The following is a 15,655-nucleotide window of genomic DNA, read 5'->3' on the forward strand; positions in this document are numbered from 1 at the left end:
ACAGGCTAGAACCGGCTAGAACCGGATAGACTAGGACTGCCTAGCCAAGGCTTGGCTGGACCTGGCTAGAACGGGCTAGACCCGGAATGCCTAGCTCAGCCTAACCCGTGCCTGGCTAGAACAGGCTAGAACCGGCTAGAACCGGATAGACTAGGACTGCCTAGCCAAGGCTTGGCTGGACCTGGCTAGAACGGGCTAGACCCGGAATGCCTAGCTCAGCCTAACCCGTGCCTGGCTAGAACAGGCTAGAACCGGCTAGAACCGGATAGACTAGGACTGCCTAGCCAAGGCTTGGCTGGACCTGGCTAGAACGGGCTAGACCCGGAATGCCTAGCTCAGCCTAACCCGTGCCTGGCTAGAACAGGCTAGAACCGGCTAGAACCGGATAGACTAGGACTGCCTAGCCAAGGCTTGGCTGGACCTGGCTAGAACGGGCTAGACCCGGAATGCCTAGCTCAGCCTAACCCGTGCCTGGCTAGAACAGGCTAGAACCGGCTAGAACCGGATAGACTAGGACTGCCTAGCCAAGGCTTGGCTGGACCTGGCTAGAACGGGCTAGACCCGGAATGCCTAGCTCAGCCTAACCCGTGCCTGGCTAGAACAGGCTAGAACCGGCTAGAACCGGATAGACTAGGACTGCCTAGCCAAGGCTTGGCTGGACCTGGCTAGAACGGGCTAGACCCGGAATGCCTAGCTCAGCCTAACCCGTGCCTGGCTAGAACAGGCTAGAACCGGCTAGAACCGGATAGACTAGGACTGCCTAGCCAAGGCTTGGCTGGACCTGGCTAGAACGGGCTAGACCCGGAATGCCTAGCTCAGCCTAACCCGTGCCTGGCTAGAACAGGCTAGAACCGGCTAGAACCGGATAGACTAGGACTGCCTAGCCAAGGCTTGGCTGGACCTGGCTAGAACGGGCTAGACCCGGAATGCCTAGCTCAGCCTAACCCGTGCCTGGCTAGAACAGGCTAGAACCGGCTAGAACCGGATAGACTAGGACTGCCTAGCCAAGGCTTGGCTGGACCTGGCTAGAACGGGCTAGACCCGGAATGCCTAGCTCAGCCTAACCCGTGCCTGGCTAGAACAGGCTAGAACCGGCTAGAACCGGATAGACTAGGACTGCCTAGCCAAGGCTTGGCTGGACCTGGCTAGAACGGGCTAGACCCGGAATGCCTAGCTCAGCCTAACCCGTGCCTGGCTAGAACAGGCTAGAACCGGCTAGAACCGGATAGACTAGGACTGCCTAGCCAAGGCTTGGCTGGACCTGGCTAGAACGGGCTAGACCCGGAATGCCTAGCTCAGCCTAACCCGTGCCTGGCTAGAACAGGCTAGAACCGGCTAGAACCGGATAGACTAGGACTGCCTAGCCAAGGCTTGGCTGGACCTGGCTAGAACGGGCTAGACCCGGAATGCCTAGCTCAGCCTAACCCGTGCCTGGCTAGAACAGGCTAGAACCGGCTAGAACCGGATAGACTAGGACTGCCTAGCCAAGGCTTGGCTGGACCTGGCTAGAACGGGCTAGACCCGGAATGCCTAGCTCAGCCTAACCCGTGCCTGGCTAGAACAGGCTAGAACCGGCTAGAACCGGATAGACTAGGACTGCCTAGCCAAGGCTTGGCTGGACCTGGCTAGAACGGGCTAGACCCGGAATGCCTAGCTCAGCCTAACCCGTGCCTGGCTAGAACAGGCTAGAACCGGCTAGAACCGGATAGACTAGGACTGCCTAGCCAAGGCTTGGCTGGACCTGGCTAGAACGGGCTAGACCCGGAATGCCTAGCTCAGCCTAACCCGTGCCTGGCTAGAACAGGCTAGAACCGGCTAGAACCGGATAGACTAGGACTGCCTAGCCAAGGCTTGGCTGGACCTGGCTAGAACGGGCTAGACCCGGAATGCCTAGCTCAGCCTAACCCGTGCCTGGCTAGAACAGGCTAGAACCGGCTAGAACCGGATAGACTAGGACTGCCTAGCCAAGGCTTGGCTGGACCTGGCTAGAACGGGCTAGACCCGGAATGCCTAGCTCAGCCTAACCCGTGCCTGGCTAGAACAGGCTAGAACCGGCTAGAACCGGATAGACTAGGACTGCCTAGCCAAGGCTTGGCTGGACCTGGCTAGAACGGGCTAGACCCGGAATGCCTAGCTCAGCCTAACCCGTGCCTGGCTAGAACAGGCTAGAACCGGCTAGAACCGGATAGACTAGGACTGCCTAGCCAAGGCTTGGCTGGACCTGGCTAGAACGGGCTAGACCCGGAATGCCTAGCTCAGCCTAACCCGTGCCTGGCTAGAACAGGCTAGAACCGGCTAGAACCGGATAGACTAGGACTGCCTAGCCAAGGCTTGGCTGGACCTGGCTAGAACGGGCTAGACCCGGAATGCCTAGCTCAGCCTAACCCGTGCCTGGCTAGAACAGGCTAGAACCGGCTAGAACCGGATAGACTAGGACTGCCTAGCCAAGGCTTGGCTGGACCTGGCTAGAACGGGCTAGACCCGGAATGCCTAGCTCAGCCTAACCCGTGCCTGGCTAGAACAGGCTAGAACCGGCTAGAACCGGATAGACTAGGACTGCCTAGCCAAGGCTTGGCTGGACCTGGCTAGAACGGGCTAGACCCGGAATGCCTAGCTCAGCCTAACCCGTGCCTGGCTAGAACAGGCTAGAACCGGCTAGAACCGGATAGACTAGGACTGCCTAGCCAAGGCTTGGCTGGACCTGGCTAGAACGGGCTAGACCCGGAATGCCTAGCTCAGCCTAACCCGTGCCTGGCTAGAACAGGCTAGAACCGGCTAGAACCGGATAGACTAGGACTGCCTAGCCAAGGCTTGGCTGGACCTGGCTAGAACGGGCTAGACCCGGAATGCCTAGCTCAGCCTAACCCGTGCCTGGCTAGAACAGGCTAGAACCGGCTAGAACCGGATAGACTAGGACTGCCTAGCCAAGGCTTGGCTGGACCTGGCTAGAACGGGCTAGACCCGGAATGCCTAGCTCAGCCTAACCCGTGCCTGGCTAGAACAGGCTAGAACCGGCTAGAACCGGATAGACTAGGACTGCCTAGCCAAGGCTTGGCTGGACCTGGCTAGAACGGGCTAGACCCGGAATGCCTAGCTCAGCCTAACCCGTGCCTGGCTAGAACGGGCTAGACCCGGAATGCCTAGCTCAGCCTAACCAGTGCCGGGCTAGAACCGGCTAGAACCGGAATGCCTAGCTCAGCACGTTTAAAAATCACCCACAAAAAGAGGTTTTGCAGGTCCTCACAAAACCTGGAATTTCCACGAAGATGTCTGATCTTTATAATCCAAGCAGCCAGCATTGAAGTTAAGCTTCCAGGAGACAGTTTGGTCCTTATAATCCAAGCAGTCAGTGGTTCGGTTAAAACCCAAGCCTGAAGCTCCATATCCCTGGGTGGAAAGAGACGCTGGGGACTGATTGAGATGGCTGGTAGACTGCACTGGTGCCCATGGGACTGAGTGTGGTCCCTGGTCTGGGAAGCTGGTGATGCATAGGGGTCAAATGAGATCCACAGTCCACGCCCCACAGTAGGAAGCTGAGCCAACATATCCTTGACTATAACCTGAAGCCTGAGTATAGGTCGTGGGGTAGGACCTCTGCGTGCGGGAAGAGGAGGTGGACAAGGGGTCTGACGGTGGGGGGATGGAAGCTGGGCTCCAGATAGACACAGGAGTACTGCTGCTGGAAGTGGCTGGGCCTGAGGTGCTAGAGGGGGCAGTGGACTGGCCACTTGTTCCGCCCTTGGAGCTCACCTCCCGAGAGGAGACGTTCTCTCTTTGGCAGGCCTCGCTGTTTTGACCTCCATTCTCTGTTGCTGCTGCTGCTGGCCGCGCTTAGCGCTTCAGTTCTCCAGCCACACCTGTACCCTGGACTCGGGCAAGTTGATTTTCAGCGCCACCTCCTCCCACGTGAAGACATTTGGGTATCGGGTCTTAGCAAACAACGCTTCCGGCACATCTAGCTGCGCCCGGGTGAACGTCGTCCTCTCCCGCTGCTGTTTCCAAGGGGTGCTGGATAGCCAGCCCATCAAGGGGTGCAGCAAGTCCATGCCCGAAGTGGTCAGACTCAGCCCACTGACTGCGTAAGGCGGTTGCTTAAGATAAGCCATCGTGCTAAGGTTGTTTGGAGGGGCAAAGTTGGCCCAAATCCGGGGGACCCAGCCGGAAGGTCTTGCTTCGCCCGGGGTGGACAGATTCAGAGTCCTGGTGGGTGGGTTTGGAGTGGTGGAGCTAAGGCAAAGCAAACAAACAGAGGTGCTGGTTTACTGCTTTGGGGGACGCAGCTCTTCCACGTTCCACCACTAACTTAAGAAGAGTGAACCCCAGCTTTACGGCATCATCTTTCTTCCCCCACGCCGTGGGCTTTCTGGCGGGGGGCCATGGACGTGGGGTCCACAGATGGGAGCTGGTGTCCTGGCGTGGCCACGGCTTGTTGCGCCTGGGCCACCTGAACTCTCGGGTCCTGGCCTCCCCATCTGCACGGCGGACACCAGAACAGCCTCTTCCTAGGCTGGGTAAGCTTCGCGGACAGGAAGACCCTGCAGAGCCCCTTGCCAGGGGTGGGCGCTGGGGCGCTGGTTTCCCCATCGGGCCGGCCCACCCGGCAGGGCTCCGTTCCCTCTCCTCCCCAGGCACGCGAGCAGAGGGTAGAGTTCGTGGCTTCAAGTACCTTGCAGACCCACATGGATGCCCACGCCTTCCTTTGCTTTCAGAATCCGGCCCGGGGGCCAGGTGTCCTGGCGGGTGGGACCTGGGACCTGGCTCCCTGAGCCCCTGGTCTTGGAGGGCCCGCCTGGCGCAGCATGGTGGGTCTAGGGGCTCCGAGCCCTCCTCCCGGCGGGGCCCCGGCCACACACCTGACCGAGCGACAGCCTCCTCACCAGCCGGGCTGACCAGCTGTCCTCAGCTCCATTCCTGGGTGTATTTGGGAAGATAGCGTGAAACACTGGAGGTGTTTTCTCCGGAAATCGTCCACGGTCCTGTCCCACCCCCCGTTCCCACCCCTCTGTAGCCTGGGATCCACTGTAGCCTTGAGGGTCTCCCCTCCCCTTCACCCCCAACGAGAAGTGGGGGGACAGGGCACAGAGAGGGGTGGGTGAGCTCTCAGGAGTCGGGGCACCCACCACGGGCAGACACGGTGGTAGCACTTTCTGCACGGATTTGCTCTGAGCTGACGGTGATCCACACGAGGCGGTGCAGGCGTGATCCCACCTTACAGCTGAGGTGTGAGTCAGAGCGATGACGCGGGGGTCGCTGGTGGCGTCCAGCCCTGCGCCTGGACTGCCGGACCCAGGAGCCGGAGGGTGTGTCAGCATGTGCCCACGTGAGGTCTGTCATCGGGGGGCATCTGGCCTGTGAGCGCAACCCACGCCAGGCGCCTGGCATCCTGGTGCCGGTCCTCGATGGTCGGCGTCTGGCCTGGCCAGGTGGGGCCTGTTCTCGGCAGCCGCACGATGCAGCCCGAGCAGGATTCGCCGTGACGTTGGGTCGTTTCTGGGTTTGGGCTCTACGAGCAGAGGTGCCATCAGAATTTGTGGGTGGGTTTTCACCTGAGCGTAAGTTTCCTTTCCCCGGTGAGCGCCTGAGGGTGTGCTCGTGGGTTCGCAGGGGAAGCGTTTGAGGCACGTGAAGCAGCCAGCATTCTCCCACGTGGCCGGCCACCCGCCCTCCTGCCGGGAGCCTCCCTTGGAGGCTCTTATGTGAGGCTTGGAATTTCCCGGGAAGACGGACCCCCGGCTTGTTCTAGTGCCAATTTCAGACCAAGGGCCAGGGCTTCTGGGGCCCTTCCCTCAGCCTTGCAAAAGGGTCACCAAGGTCCAGCCCCGGGTTCCCCGGGAGCACCCGCGGCCCGAGCCCAGAGGATGCTGTGCCCTCCGTGGCAGCTCTTGGCCGCCGCTCCCGACACAGTCCTGAGAGGGTCTACAAAGCGGGCCTTGCTCACCAGGATTGCCTGGGTCAGAGGGTGGGGAGACGAGCCCGTCCCGGTGGTGGGGGTTCTGTGTGGGGTTTGGGTGGTCCTGCGTCTACATGGAGTAGGCTCCACGTCAGGCGGGAGTGCTGCCAAGCCCCTCGGTGCTTTGTGTGCTCCTACACAGTTTTGCAGACATCTCAGTGGGTACGTAGCTACGGTAGCGCGGTGACCGTCATTTACTAACCACCGCCTCTGTGGACGCTTGCTTCTGAATCTTTGCCGTCATGGGTGCTTTTGGGTCCTGAGTGTGAACCTGTGCAGTCAGGGTCGCCCCAGTGGTTCTGTGCGTCCTCGGCTGGCCAGGACGGGGCACGGCCTCTGCCAGGCTCTCCTGCGAGCACTTGTCACCACGCTGCCCTGTGGTCCCATCTGACTCGGATACTGACCTCTTGGGAACTGTCTTGGGCTGCGTCTTCTGAAGGGCCTCAGCACGCTGACTTGTAACCCTGAAGGTGCATGAGACGTGGTGACCGCCCCCACACCCTTCGTGTCAGCCTGCTGGTGGGAGGGGGCGGGCGGGCCACATGGCTCTCTAGCCCTTTCCACCCGGCCATTCGCTGCCTGCCTCGTGCCCACCAGCAGGACTCGGCCTTTTAGGGCCTTCCTGGCTGCGTACATGTCCGCTCCAGTCCCCTGTGCTACGCAGACCGGGGGCCGAGAGGCCAGGTGCGGCAGCGTGGTTGACGGTACGCACGTGGACCCTGGGTCTCTCACGGGTCCTGCCTGGGTTGGTGGCCCTGGGTCACAAGGTGGCGACTTCCTGCTTCTTCTCCCTCCTCTCTCCTTCCCTCTGAGTGTCTGCATAGACTTTTTTTTTTTTTTTGCAGTACGCGGGCCTCTCACTGTGGTGGCCTCTCCTGTTGCGGAGCACAGGCTCCGGACGCGCAGGCTCAGCGGCCATGGCTCACGTGCCTAGCCAGCCGCTCCGCGGCATGTGGGATCTTCCCGGACCAGGGCACGAACCCGTGTCCCCTGCATCGGCAGGCAGACTCTCAACCACTGCGCCACCGGGGAAGCCCCTGCATAGACTTTTAATTCCACGCTCGCTGTTGTTTTTACGCTCAGATAGTCCCAAGCGAGGCTGAGGGGAGAGCTCCCGGTCCTGTTGACACGAGCCATTCGTCTTCTAGCTCTTTCTTGCTTTCTGGTGAAGAGAGATGCCCGAGGCCAAATCTCTAAGGAACCCTGACCCTTCGTGTGACCCTCTGTAGATTTGGAAACTTCTGTGTGCACAGGTGACGGGCAGTCCCCGCGGGTCTGGCAGCTGGCCATCGTAAGCAGGCCCCTTCCCGTCGCACCAGTCGCTGTTGCCTCTTTCTTGATAAAAAGTTTTTCTACAAAAGCTCCAGCACTTCTTACAAGTCCATGTCACCTGACTGCTTTGCTCGCTCTTTACCTTCCTGCCGTGGCTCGGCCCCTGCGTGCAGTGCTCTGCCTTAGTGACCCGACTGCTGAAGGTCAGAGATTCGGCATGAAGTCCAGTGTCGGGCTGCCCCCGTGAAAGCCGGGCCCCGTGGGCTCAGTGCCGCCGGGTGTGCGTGTGCGTGTGCGTGCGCACGCGGAGCGGCACCCCGTGGGCCGAGCTCACCTTCCCTGCTGTGAGGGCGTGTCTTGTAAAAGCAGGATTTGCTGTGAGTCCTGAGAGACCCGAGGCTCCTGGGCCAGAGCATCTGCACAGCCCGACTTCTGAAGGAAACTCTGGGAAACTCCGGGAAGCGGGATGGGGCCTCCTCGTCTGGGGTCGGCGCTCCACGCTGTTAGGAGCTGCCGGGGGCCAGTCCCGCAGGGCGCGCCTGCGTGGAGAGTGAAGGGCCGCGGCGGCCACTGGAGGGCGCCCCGTGAACACGCCTGCTTGGAGGCTGGCAGTCGGTCACCCAGCCGCCTGTTATCCTGCTTAGAACCTAAAAGCGCAGTCCATCGGCGACCTGCCTCGTGGGCTCACGTGGTGGTGAGGGCGGGAGGTTTTGCAGTGGCCCTGCCCCCTCTCCCCACGGAGCAGCTGAGAAACCCACAAGCGTGAAAGAAGCGCTGGGTTCTCAGTGTCCAGGGCGAGGAGTGTTGACAGATGGCACAGCTGTGTGAGCAGCCCTCCGAGGAGCCCTGGCCTCGTGGGAGCCCTAAGCGAGGCCAGTGGGTGTCTGTCCCCTTTGAAGGGTTGTGTGCGTGACGTGCAGAGCGGGAGTGAGATGCTCTGTCACCGTCTGTACCGTGGCTTTGGCCCCGCAGTGACGCAGGCACGTGGGATCCGACCTGCATTGGCCCCGTGGACGCACCATGGGCCCTTGGACGGCTCGGCAGCTGATCCACGTAGGACTTACGGGCCCCCACGGCTGCGGGCGTCCAGACCCACGTGGTGCAGGGTCAGCTGTGAAGAGGACAGAGGAGCCACGGAGTAACTGAAGAGGCTGGGGTTTAAGTCATGACGGGAAAAACCTGTTTCTGTGATACTTTCTGCTGTTTGCCGACACGTCACACACCCCTGGAAATACACACGTAAGAATTCAGAAATTGGCTGATAACGATCACATAATTCAGTCTTCAAGCCTGCGAGTCTTCAGCAGTTTCCTCTTTCTCAGGTACATATGCAGCAGTTCAGACCATCTGGGTGGATGTAACAGGCTCGAAGTGACAAAGCCCCCAAATTTACCAGCTGACTTTAAATTCAGTAACTTGATGTGTAGTTCAACTTCTTAATGACTTATTCCTGGTTTATCCTTTGTCAAGTGCCTTTTTAAAAAAAAAAAATTTTATTTATTTTTGGCTGCGTTGGGTCTTCGTTGCCGTGCGCGGGCTTCTCATCGCAGCGGCTTCTCTTGTTGCGGAGCATGTGCTCTAGGCACGCGGGCTTCAGTAGTTGAGGGCATGCAGCCTCAGTAGTTGTGGCCCGTGGGCTCAGTAGTTGTGGCTCACAGGCTCAGTAGCTGTGGCGCATGGGCTTAGTTGCTCCGCGGCATGTGGGATCTTCCCGGACCAGGTCTCAAACCCGTGTACCCTGCATTGGCAGGCGGATTCTTAACCACTGCGCCACCAGGGAAGCCCCTCAAGTGCTTTTTATAATGGAACAAATGTTTGATATCTTGATGTATCTGCTACAATTAGCAAAAGATCCAGTTTCCTACACTAAATTTTATAACCTTCATGAAATAAATTCAAGGTTAAACTCACCTTTGGGATCTTAAATAATGAAGCATGGCAAGGTAGGTGAGCTTTTGTCTACTGACAAAAATAAGATCGTTAACTTTAAAATCATAGTCAAGAGGTGTCAGTAGCAGAATTAACGACCTTAGAACATAAACTGGAAAACTTCTGGTATCTTGCAAATGCATTTGAAGAATATAGGACTGGTAAGTTAAGAAAACAGGATTGAGGGGACTTCCCTGGTGGTCCAGTGGTTAGGATTCTGCTTCCACTGCAGGGGGCATGGGTTCAATCCCTGGTCAGGGCACTAAGATCCCACATGCCGTGCGGCCAAAATAAATAATTAAAACACACAGAGAGATTAAAAAAAAAGGATTGCGTGTACCATTCACCTTGGCTTTTTCCAAGTAGTTCCTCCTTCTCTTCTAAGTGGCTCGAGTCTACGGCCACACCACCCCGAGCCCCAAAATCAGAACGGCTCAAAAATTCACTGCAGTGTTTGGCAACGTGGCAGGAGTACTGGGAATCAAACCAAACATACTGGGACAGCAGGAAGTGACCGAGGTGAATTCAGCATGAGATCGTCAAGCAAACGTCCACAGAAAGTAGTTCTGTGTTGTGGCACCAGCGGCCGAGGCAAAGGTGGGCTTGTGCCCTGCGGCGCGGGGGCCCTGGGGGGGGTGTCTGAGATGCAGCAGACGGGCCTGCAACTGAGACCCCACTGTGTCCCTCTGTCACCAGTAGAGGTGGACACCGGGACGGGGGAGGGACAGAAACGCGTGGCTGCTGCTGTCTGACACCTCCCTACCCAGGAGGCCCCCAGAGACTAGACAGCTTGCGACCAAAGCCACTGAGAAATTGATCAGAAATAAAGTGATTTCAGGCCCCCTGTCCTGTTTGGGGAAGACCAGCTGGGCTGAGCGGTGCAGGACTGTAGGCAGAGATCTGGGCGCTGGGGGTTTACCTTTTCCCAGGAGCCGTGGGAGCAAAGAGCAGAAAGGGAAGCGGGGGTGGTGGGGTGGTGGTGGCTTTTATTCTCAGCTCCCACGGGGCTGCCGTACCTGCCGGGACCCTGTGGGGCGCCCTCAGCACAGCCCACTGCTGGGGCAGCTGCTGGAGGAGCCGAGGGGATGGGGAATTTGAAGACAAATCCCACCACAGCCCGGGGCCCTGGAGGCGGCTGTGCTCTTGTCACCAACCGACCGGAGCCGCCCAGACACCTCTTCAGTCCCTCCCTCCCCATCCCTGAGGTTTACTGTCCAGAACCATCCCCAGGGCCACATCGGGCAGGGCGGGGACCATCCCCGGCATCCAGTGTGTGTCTGTGCTTTTCTGCACAGGCTCTTCAGCCTGGAGGGGAAACAGTCTGCACGTAGAAAAGCACTGCAGCTCACTCAGGGCTCAATTTCCCAAGAGACTGGGACCAAATGGGGCGATTTCCCCGGTTGATGCCACAGAAAAGAGCCAGCCTCCTCCTCAGGGCAGCTGGGTGGTCAGAAGTGAACATGCGTGTATTTATGTGGCAGAAGCCCAGGGGCTGGGGCAGCGCCCACCATCACATTCATCTTTCCTCAGAAAGGTAACCTCGTACCTTTGCTGCAAACTTGAAAAACGAATCTTTGTTTCTAGGGAGTTTGGGGGTTTCAGAACTGAGGGTTGTGGGGCAGTAATTTCTTTGTGAAGACTTGGGGTGGGGGAAGGGAGGCTCCTCTGCGCCCCGCCCCGTCGGTCAGGTCGTCTGGTCTGTACCGTCCCGTCCGTCTGTCCCAGGAGCAGGCAGCACCCTTGTGGCCCCGGTGACGCCCGCCTGTCCAAATCCCTCTTTCCCGTCGGCAGTCCCATCGGCTTTCGGGTTAGGTTAGAAATCCTAACAGCACTTTTCTTCCTTCAGTTTATGTACTTTTGTGCACTTTGGGGACTTGTTTAGGACAGACCCACGCTGGCCCAGCGACAGCGGACGTGACCCGGGGGCACACCTGGGGTCAGGAGAGGCCCCGTCCGGACTCTTCGCCCACCACGTCCACGTGGACGCAAGTCGCCAGCAGCCCCGGCCCCGCGAGCCCACCACCCACCCATCCCCCGAGTGCGCTTCCGTGTGTCTCCTTCATTTTAATACCTTCTGACTTTCCTACCAAACGCCTCTTCATAAACAACAAAACAAGAGGGAGGGGGGATGGAGTATTTTAACAATACAAAGTATAAATAGTGGCGTTAGATTTTCATCACTCATTTGAAAGCCAGACATGAGGCTGAGGGAAGCAGGCTGCTGCAGGCGTGGACCTGAAAGGTGCCCGTAGGAGACAAGCACACACCCTGCGGACGGCCAGGTACCCCGATGGCACAGCTCATCCTCACACCTGGCGCCTGCTGCTCGGACATCACGGCCTTGGCCTCAGGGTGGCTTCTTGTGGGAGGACATGGGAAGCTCCCAGCGGACTTGCCTGGTTCTGCCTGGTCTCCTGGGGAGAGGGAGGGAGGGAACGAGTGATGCAGGGCCAGCAAGTCTCCTGGATGCCAGAGTGGGGGGGCGGGGGAGGGAGGGAGCAAGCTGCGGGCGCGGGGGACCCGGTCACTGCGGGCTGTGCCTTCTGCCACGCGCCGTCTGCCCCTCGGTTGGCCGAGGCCCGTGGAGCAGCGTCTACGCCATCACCGGCTGTGCCCCCGCTTCGTCCAAGGAGCAGCTCTGGTGCCCACGTTGCAGCTTCTTCATCAGCCGCCGGAGTTTGCCGGGGAAGTTTCTGTCCATGTGGCGGTAAAGAAGCGGCACCACAGCGCTGCTGGCGAAGGCCAGGAACCTGGACAGGTCCTTGGCGAGGAGCAGCGCCCCCAGGTGGTGCCCGTCCGCTGGCCTCCCCCGCGCAGCCAGGACCGTGCGCCCCAGGAGCGTCAGGTAGTGGGGCGTCCAGAGCCCGAACTGCGCACACACGGTGGCCACCAGCAGCCTGTGCGCCGAGGGGTCCGGCTGGCCCGCATCCCGGTCGAGTGGCGTGTCCTCCTTCCGGATCCGCGCGAGGAGCACGAGCGCGTACAGCACGGCCAGGACGGGCACCAGGTACCCGCTGAGCAGCATGATGGCGTCGGCCGCCTCCGTGTGCCGCACCTGGGAGCACTCGGCCAGCCTGGCAGCCACGTGGCCGCAGATGTAGAAGAGCAGGGAGGAGAAGCCGGTGAGCAGGGCACCGCCCCACACGAAGCCGCACACGTGCCTGGTGTTGTAGACGCTCGACATGTAGGTGCGCGGCAGCGCCCGCTCGATGTAGCAGTCGAGGGCCAGCAGCGCCGTGGAGTACAGGGTCACCAGCGCCGCCACGTTGAACAGCACCAGCAGCGTGACGTGGACCTCGCTGCCCGCGTCCCACACGGCCCAGCCGGCAGCGCCGGGGCCCAGCAGGTGCGCAGGCGCCAGGGCGCCGAGGACCAGGCCGGCCGCGGCCATGTTGGCGAAGTAGACGTCGGGCATGGTCATACCGCCCGGGTCGTGCAGGTTGACCAGCAGCAGCAGGGCGTTGTAGCCGAGGCCGAGGGGGACGCCGACAAGCAGGTAGAGCAGCGAGAGGGCGGACAGGGCCCGCTGGACATGCTGGCAGGGGAGCTGGTCCTCGCCGCCCGTGCCGTTGAGTGGGCAGCTCCACATGGCGGGCTGTGGGGAGAGCAGCGCGTGAGTCCTGCCTTCGACCGGACCTGGGCCCCTCCCTGCCCCCTGAACCAGCTGGGACGGCCAGAAACTGCCACATGCGTGTTTTCTGTGGTCGCAAGGTGGCGTGGCTGGAAGCTGTGAGGACCCTACCGGCCGCGGGAGCCTCCCTGGCCCCGTTTGCCAGGGAAATGTACAGCTCTTGGAGCCATAACGTGCCTGCTGTCACCTTTTGGTGATGGGTGGTGACTGGGTGGGCCACGGTGACAAAAGCCTGTAGAGGAGGGGGTGGACCCGAGGCCTGGCCTCCCGCAGCCCCGTCAGCCCCCTCCGTGGGAGCTGCAGCCCTGCCGGCGCATCCCTGGTTTCCCATATCAGTCGCGGAATCCTGCGATCACCCTGCTCCACGCTCCCCACCGTCCTGCGTCTGGGCCGAGGCGTGCCGGGTCGGGGTGACGCAGGTCCCGAGCTGCTGCCCTCCTGCCGGCTCCGTCACGTCTGGAAGGGGCACAGCCGCTGCAGGGACACGGGTCCTCCCTCCAGAGCCCTGGGGTCAGGGGAGCCGGCGGGAGCTCCAGGCAGGTGACACGCCCTCGTGGGGTCCTCGGAGCCCTCTGCGTCCTCTTCTTGCTGACTCAGTGCTGGCTCCCTCTCTCCCATCTCCGTCCCAAATGCCTGCAGGCTCCTGCTTGCTGAGCCACGGCCTGGAAAGTGGCTGGGGGCCGGGGAGCCGGTCCACCAGAGCGGCCTGTGCGTGCTGTGACCAGCCTGCGGCCTGGTCCCCCTCCACTCCGGCCTCACACGGCTCACAGGGCGTCCAGCGGCCCCCGGGCCTCAGTCCCTACCCTCCTGCCGTCCACGCACTCTCACTCTCCCACCACGCCTGCCCTGCCTCACTCCGGGCCCCACGTCTCCTGGTGCCTGGGCCACACTTCTGCACGCGTGGGCGTCCATCTGCGGGTTCTCGTGACACCCCCCCCTCCCGGGGCGGGTGCAACGGCTCTTCCCTCTCTGTTTCCAGCCAGTTTGAGGCACGAGGGTTGTGTCTGGAAGGACCAGCGTGTGGGATGGGCAGCCCTGCCCTCTGGCTCCCCCCATGGCCCCACGGCAGGTCCACTGGCGCCCCCGCCCCTCCTGGGGGTCCCCATCCATGTGGCTCAGCCAGGGGAAGTCAACTGAGCAGAGGTTCTCGGAAACCGAGGACAGAAGGGGGGGCCCTGTGGGCTCGTGGGCCACGGCCAAGGAGGGCAGGGGGGAGCGCTGTCGGAGGAGGGGCAGAGCTGCTGCCAGGGGCCCTGCCCTGGCTGAAAAATGGCTCCGTTCTTGGGAGGTGGTCACGTGGAGTCAACCTACTGAGAATTTTCTTCACACACTCATGTGCTCGTACAGCCGGCTCACTCGGCCCGAGAGGGGCTGTGTCTCAGGAGTCAGTGCCAGGTTTTAGATTAAGAACCTGCCCGAGTTTGTGTTCTGGCAGTTCATAAACACAGAACTTAGAAACCCTGCCCCATGAGCTACAAGCAGCTCTGTGTGCGTCCTCTTAGTTATGAACTGTGAGGACACTTCTGATCTCAGGTGCAGATAGCGAGCTAAAAGCACCAGTTTGCACTTGCTTTCCGTCCATCTTTGCTTCTTGTCCCTAGGTTCTTCCTGGAGGCCCCTGGTCTCCAGGTGTCATTCAGAGGGCCCAGGGCAGGGACACCTGCTGGGGGGGCCACCTCATGCACAGAGGAAGGTGCCTGGCGGTTTCTGAAGTGGGGAGGCCCATCCTCACCTGCGTGGGCACGCAGGGTGAGAAGAAGGGAAGGAAGCAGACGGGTGACACCGCTGGCACCGAGGGGACGTGTCACCGGGACACTTGCAGGCCGGGGATGGGGGGCCACCTGGCTCAAGACTGCGCGGGCGGTGCCTGTGGGCTTCCAGGGGAGCTGGGGGATCTCATTTGGGGATGCTTGGCAGGTGGCACTGTGACACCCCCAGACCTGCCGAGCGGCAGTGAGCCTGGCGGGAGAGCAGCGGTCGTGTCGGGAAGTGACTGCCCGCCCCGGCGGCAGGGCAACCGGTCAGGCCCGCTCGAAGCCCAGCCGGGTATCCCGAGGACGGTGGTGGGGGCGGCCGTCCTGCCCTGTCTAGGTCCCGGTGCAACTTCTGCAGGGTTGCACGCCCTGCCCTGCTGGCCGCAGACTGGCCCTGCCTCCCCCCCTCGCTGCCGGCAGTCCCCCCACTTCCCTTTGTGCTCTGGTTTTGCAAGTGCTGGAATCTGGGAACAAGACCCTCCTCCCCACCCCCGCACCCCCAGGCCCTGTGAGGAGGGGGCCTGAGAACAATGGCTTGGCTCACCCCCTCCACACGGCTGGGCTGGGCTGGGCTGGGCTGGGCTGTCTTTCCAGTTACCAGCTCTGTTCACTTCCTTCCCGAGAAAGAGGAACTGGAGAAAGAGGAACTGGAACGGCTGCCAGCGCAGAGACCAAGATTCCAGGAAGGGCCCTCTCTGCGGTCCTGCCCCTCCCAGAGGCAGGAGAGAAGGGGCCAGGTAGGCCCTGAGCGGCTGGGCTCCTCCCCTGTGCCTCGGCGGGCTGTCCCTGGTGGTGCCGAATGTGGAGCGTTTGGCGCTTTTCATTCTGGAAGTTGTCACATTCTCCCCAAGTGGCAGGATTAATAATCCCACTTCCAATGGCCCCGTCACCTGCTGCAGCCCTCTCAGCTCCAGGGGTCAGCACGAGCTAGGACCCCAGTGGCCTCTTGTCCAGGCTGGCCTTAGGAACAGGCTGGTCCTGTCGCCCTGTCCTTGGGGCCTACCTGACACCTCCTGGTCAGAGCTGCCCGCGCTGCTGCCCGCTGGGCCCCTCGAGGCTCCCGGGCCTGCCCTCTTCTGCGCCCTCCCCCTCCCCCTCCCCCCCACCGGCTCTGCCCTG

General features: G+C 61.0%; 2 protein-coding genes and 1 pseudogene across 5 annotated transcripts in view; 1 reads left to right on the forward strand and 2 right to left on the reverse strand.

Moving 5' to 3' along the window:
- The window catches only part of CHLSN (cholesin), a 100,327-nt gene that overhangs the window by 49,736 nt on the left and 34,936 nt on the right, over window positions 1-15,655 (forward strand). The gene's annotated exons all lie outside the window — the stretch shown is intronic.
- On the reverse strand, window positions 3,206-4,807 carry LOC112412023 (homeobox protein OTX2 pseudogene; annotated as a pseudogene).
- Window positions 11,201-15,655, reverse strand: part of GPR146 (G protein-coupled receptor 146) — an 11,697-nt gene continuing 7,242 nt past the window's right edge. For both annotated transcript variants that reach the window (XM_024763454.1, XM_024763455.1), the window contains exon 2: window positions 11,201-12,746. In XM_024763454.1, the coding sequence (XP_024619222.1) occupies window positions 11,745-12,740 (996 nt within the window). In that variant the 5' untranslated portion in view covers window positions 12,741-12,746 and the 3' untranslated portion in view covers window positions 11,201-11,744. The remainder of the gene's footprint in view (window positions 12,747-15,655) is intronic.

Source organism: Neophocaena asiaeorientalis, unplaced genomic scaffold, assembly GCF_003031525.2.
Source record: "Neophocaena asiaeorientalis asiaeorientalis breed wild unplaced genomic scaffold, Neophocaena_asiaeorientalis_V1.1 scaffold223, whole genome shotgun sequence".
In the NCBI taxonomy this organism is placed as follows: Eukaryota; Metazoa; Chordata; class Mammalia; order Artiodactyla; family Phocoenidae; genus Neophocaena; species Neophocaena asiaeorientalis.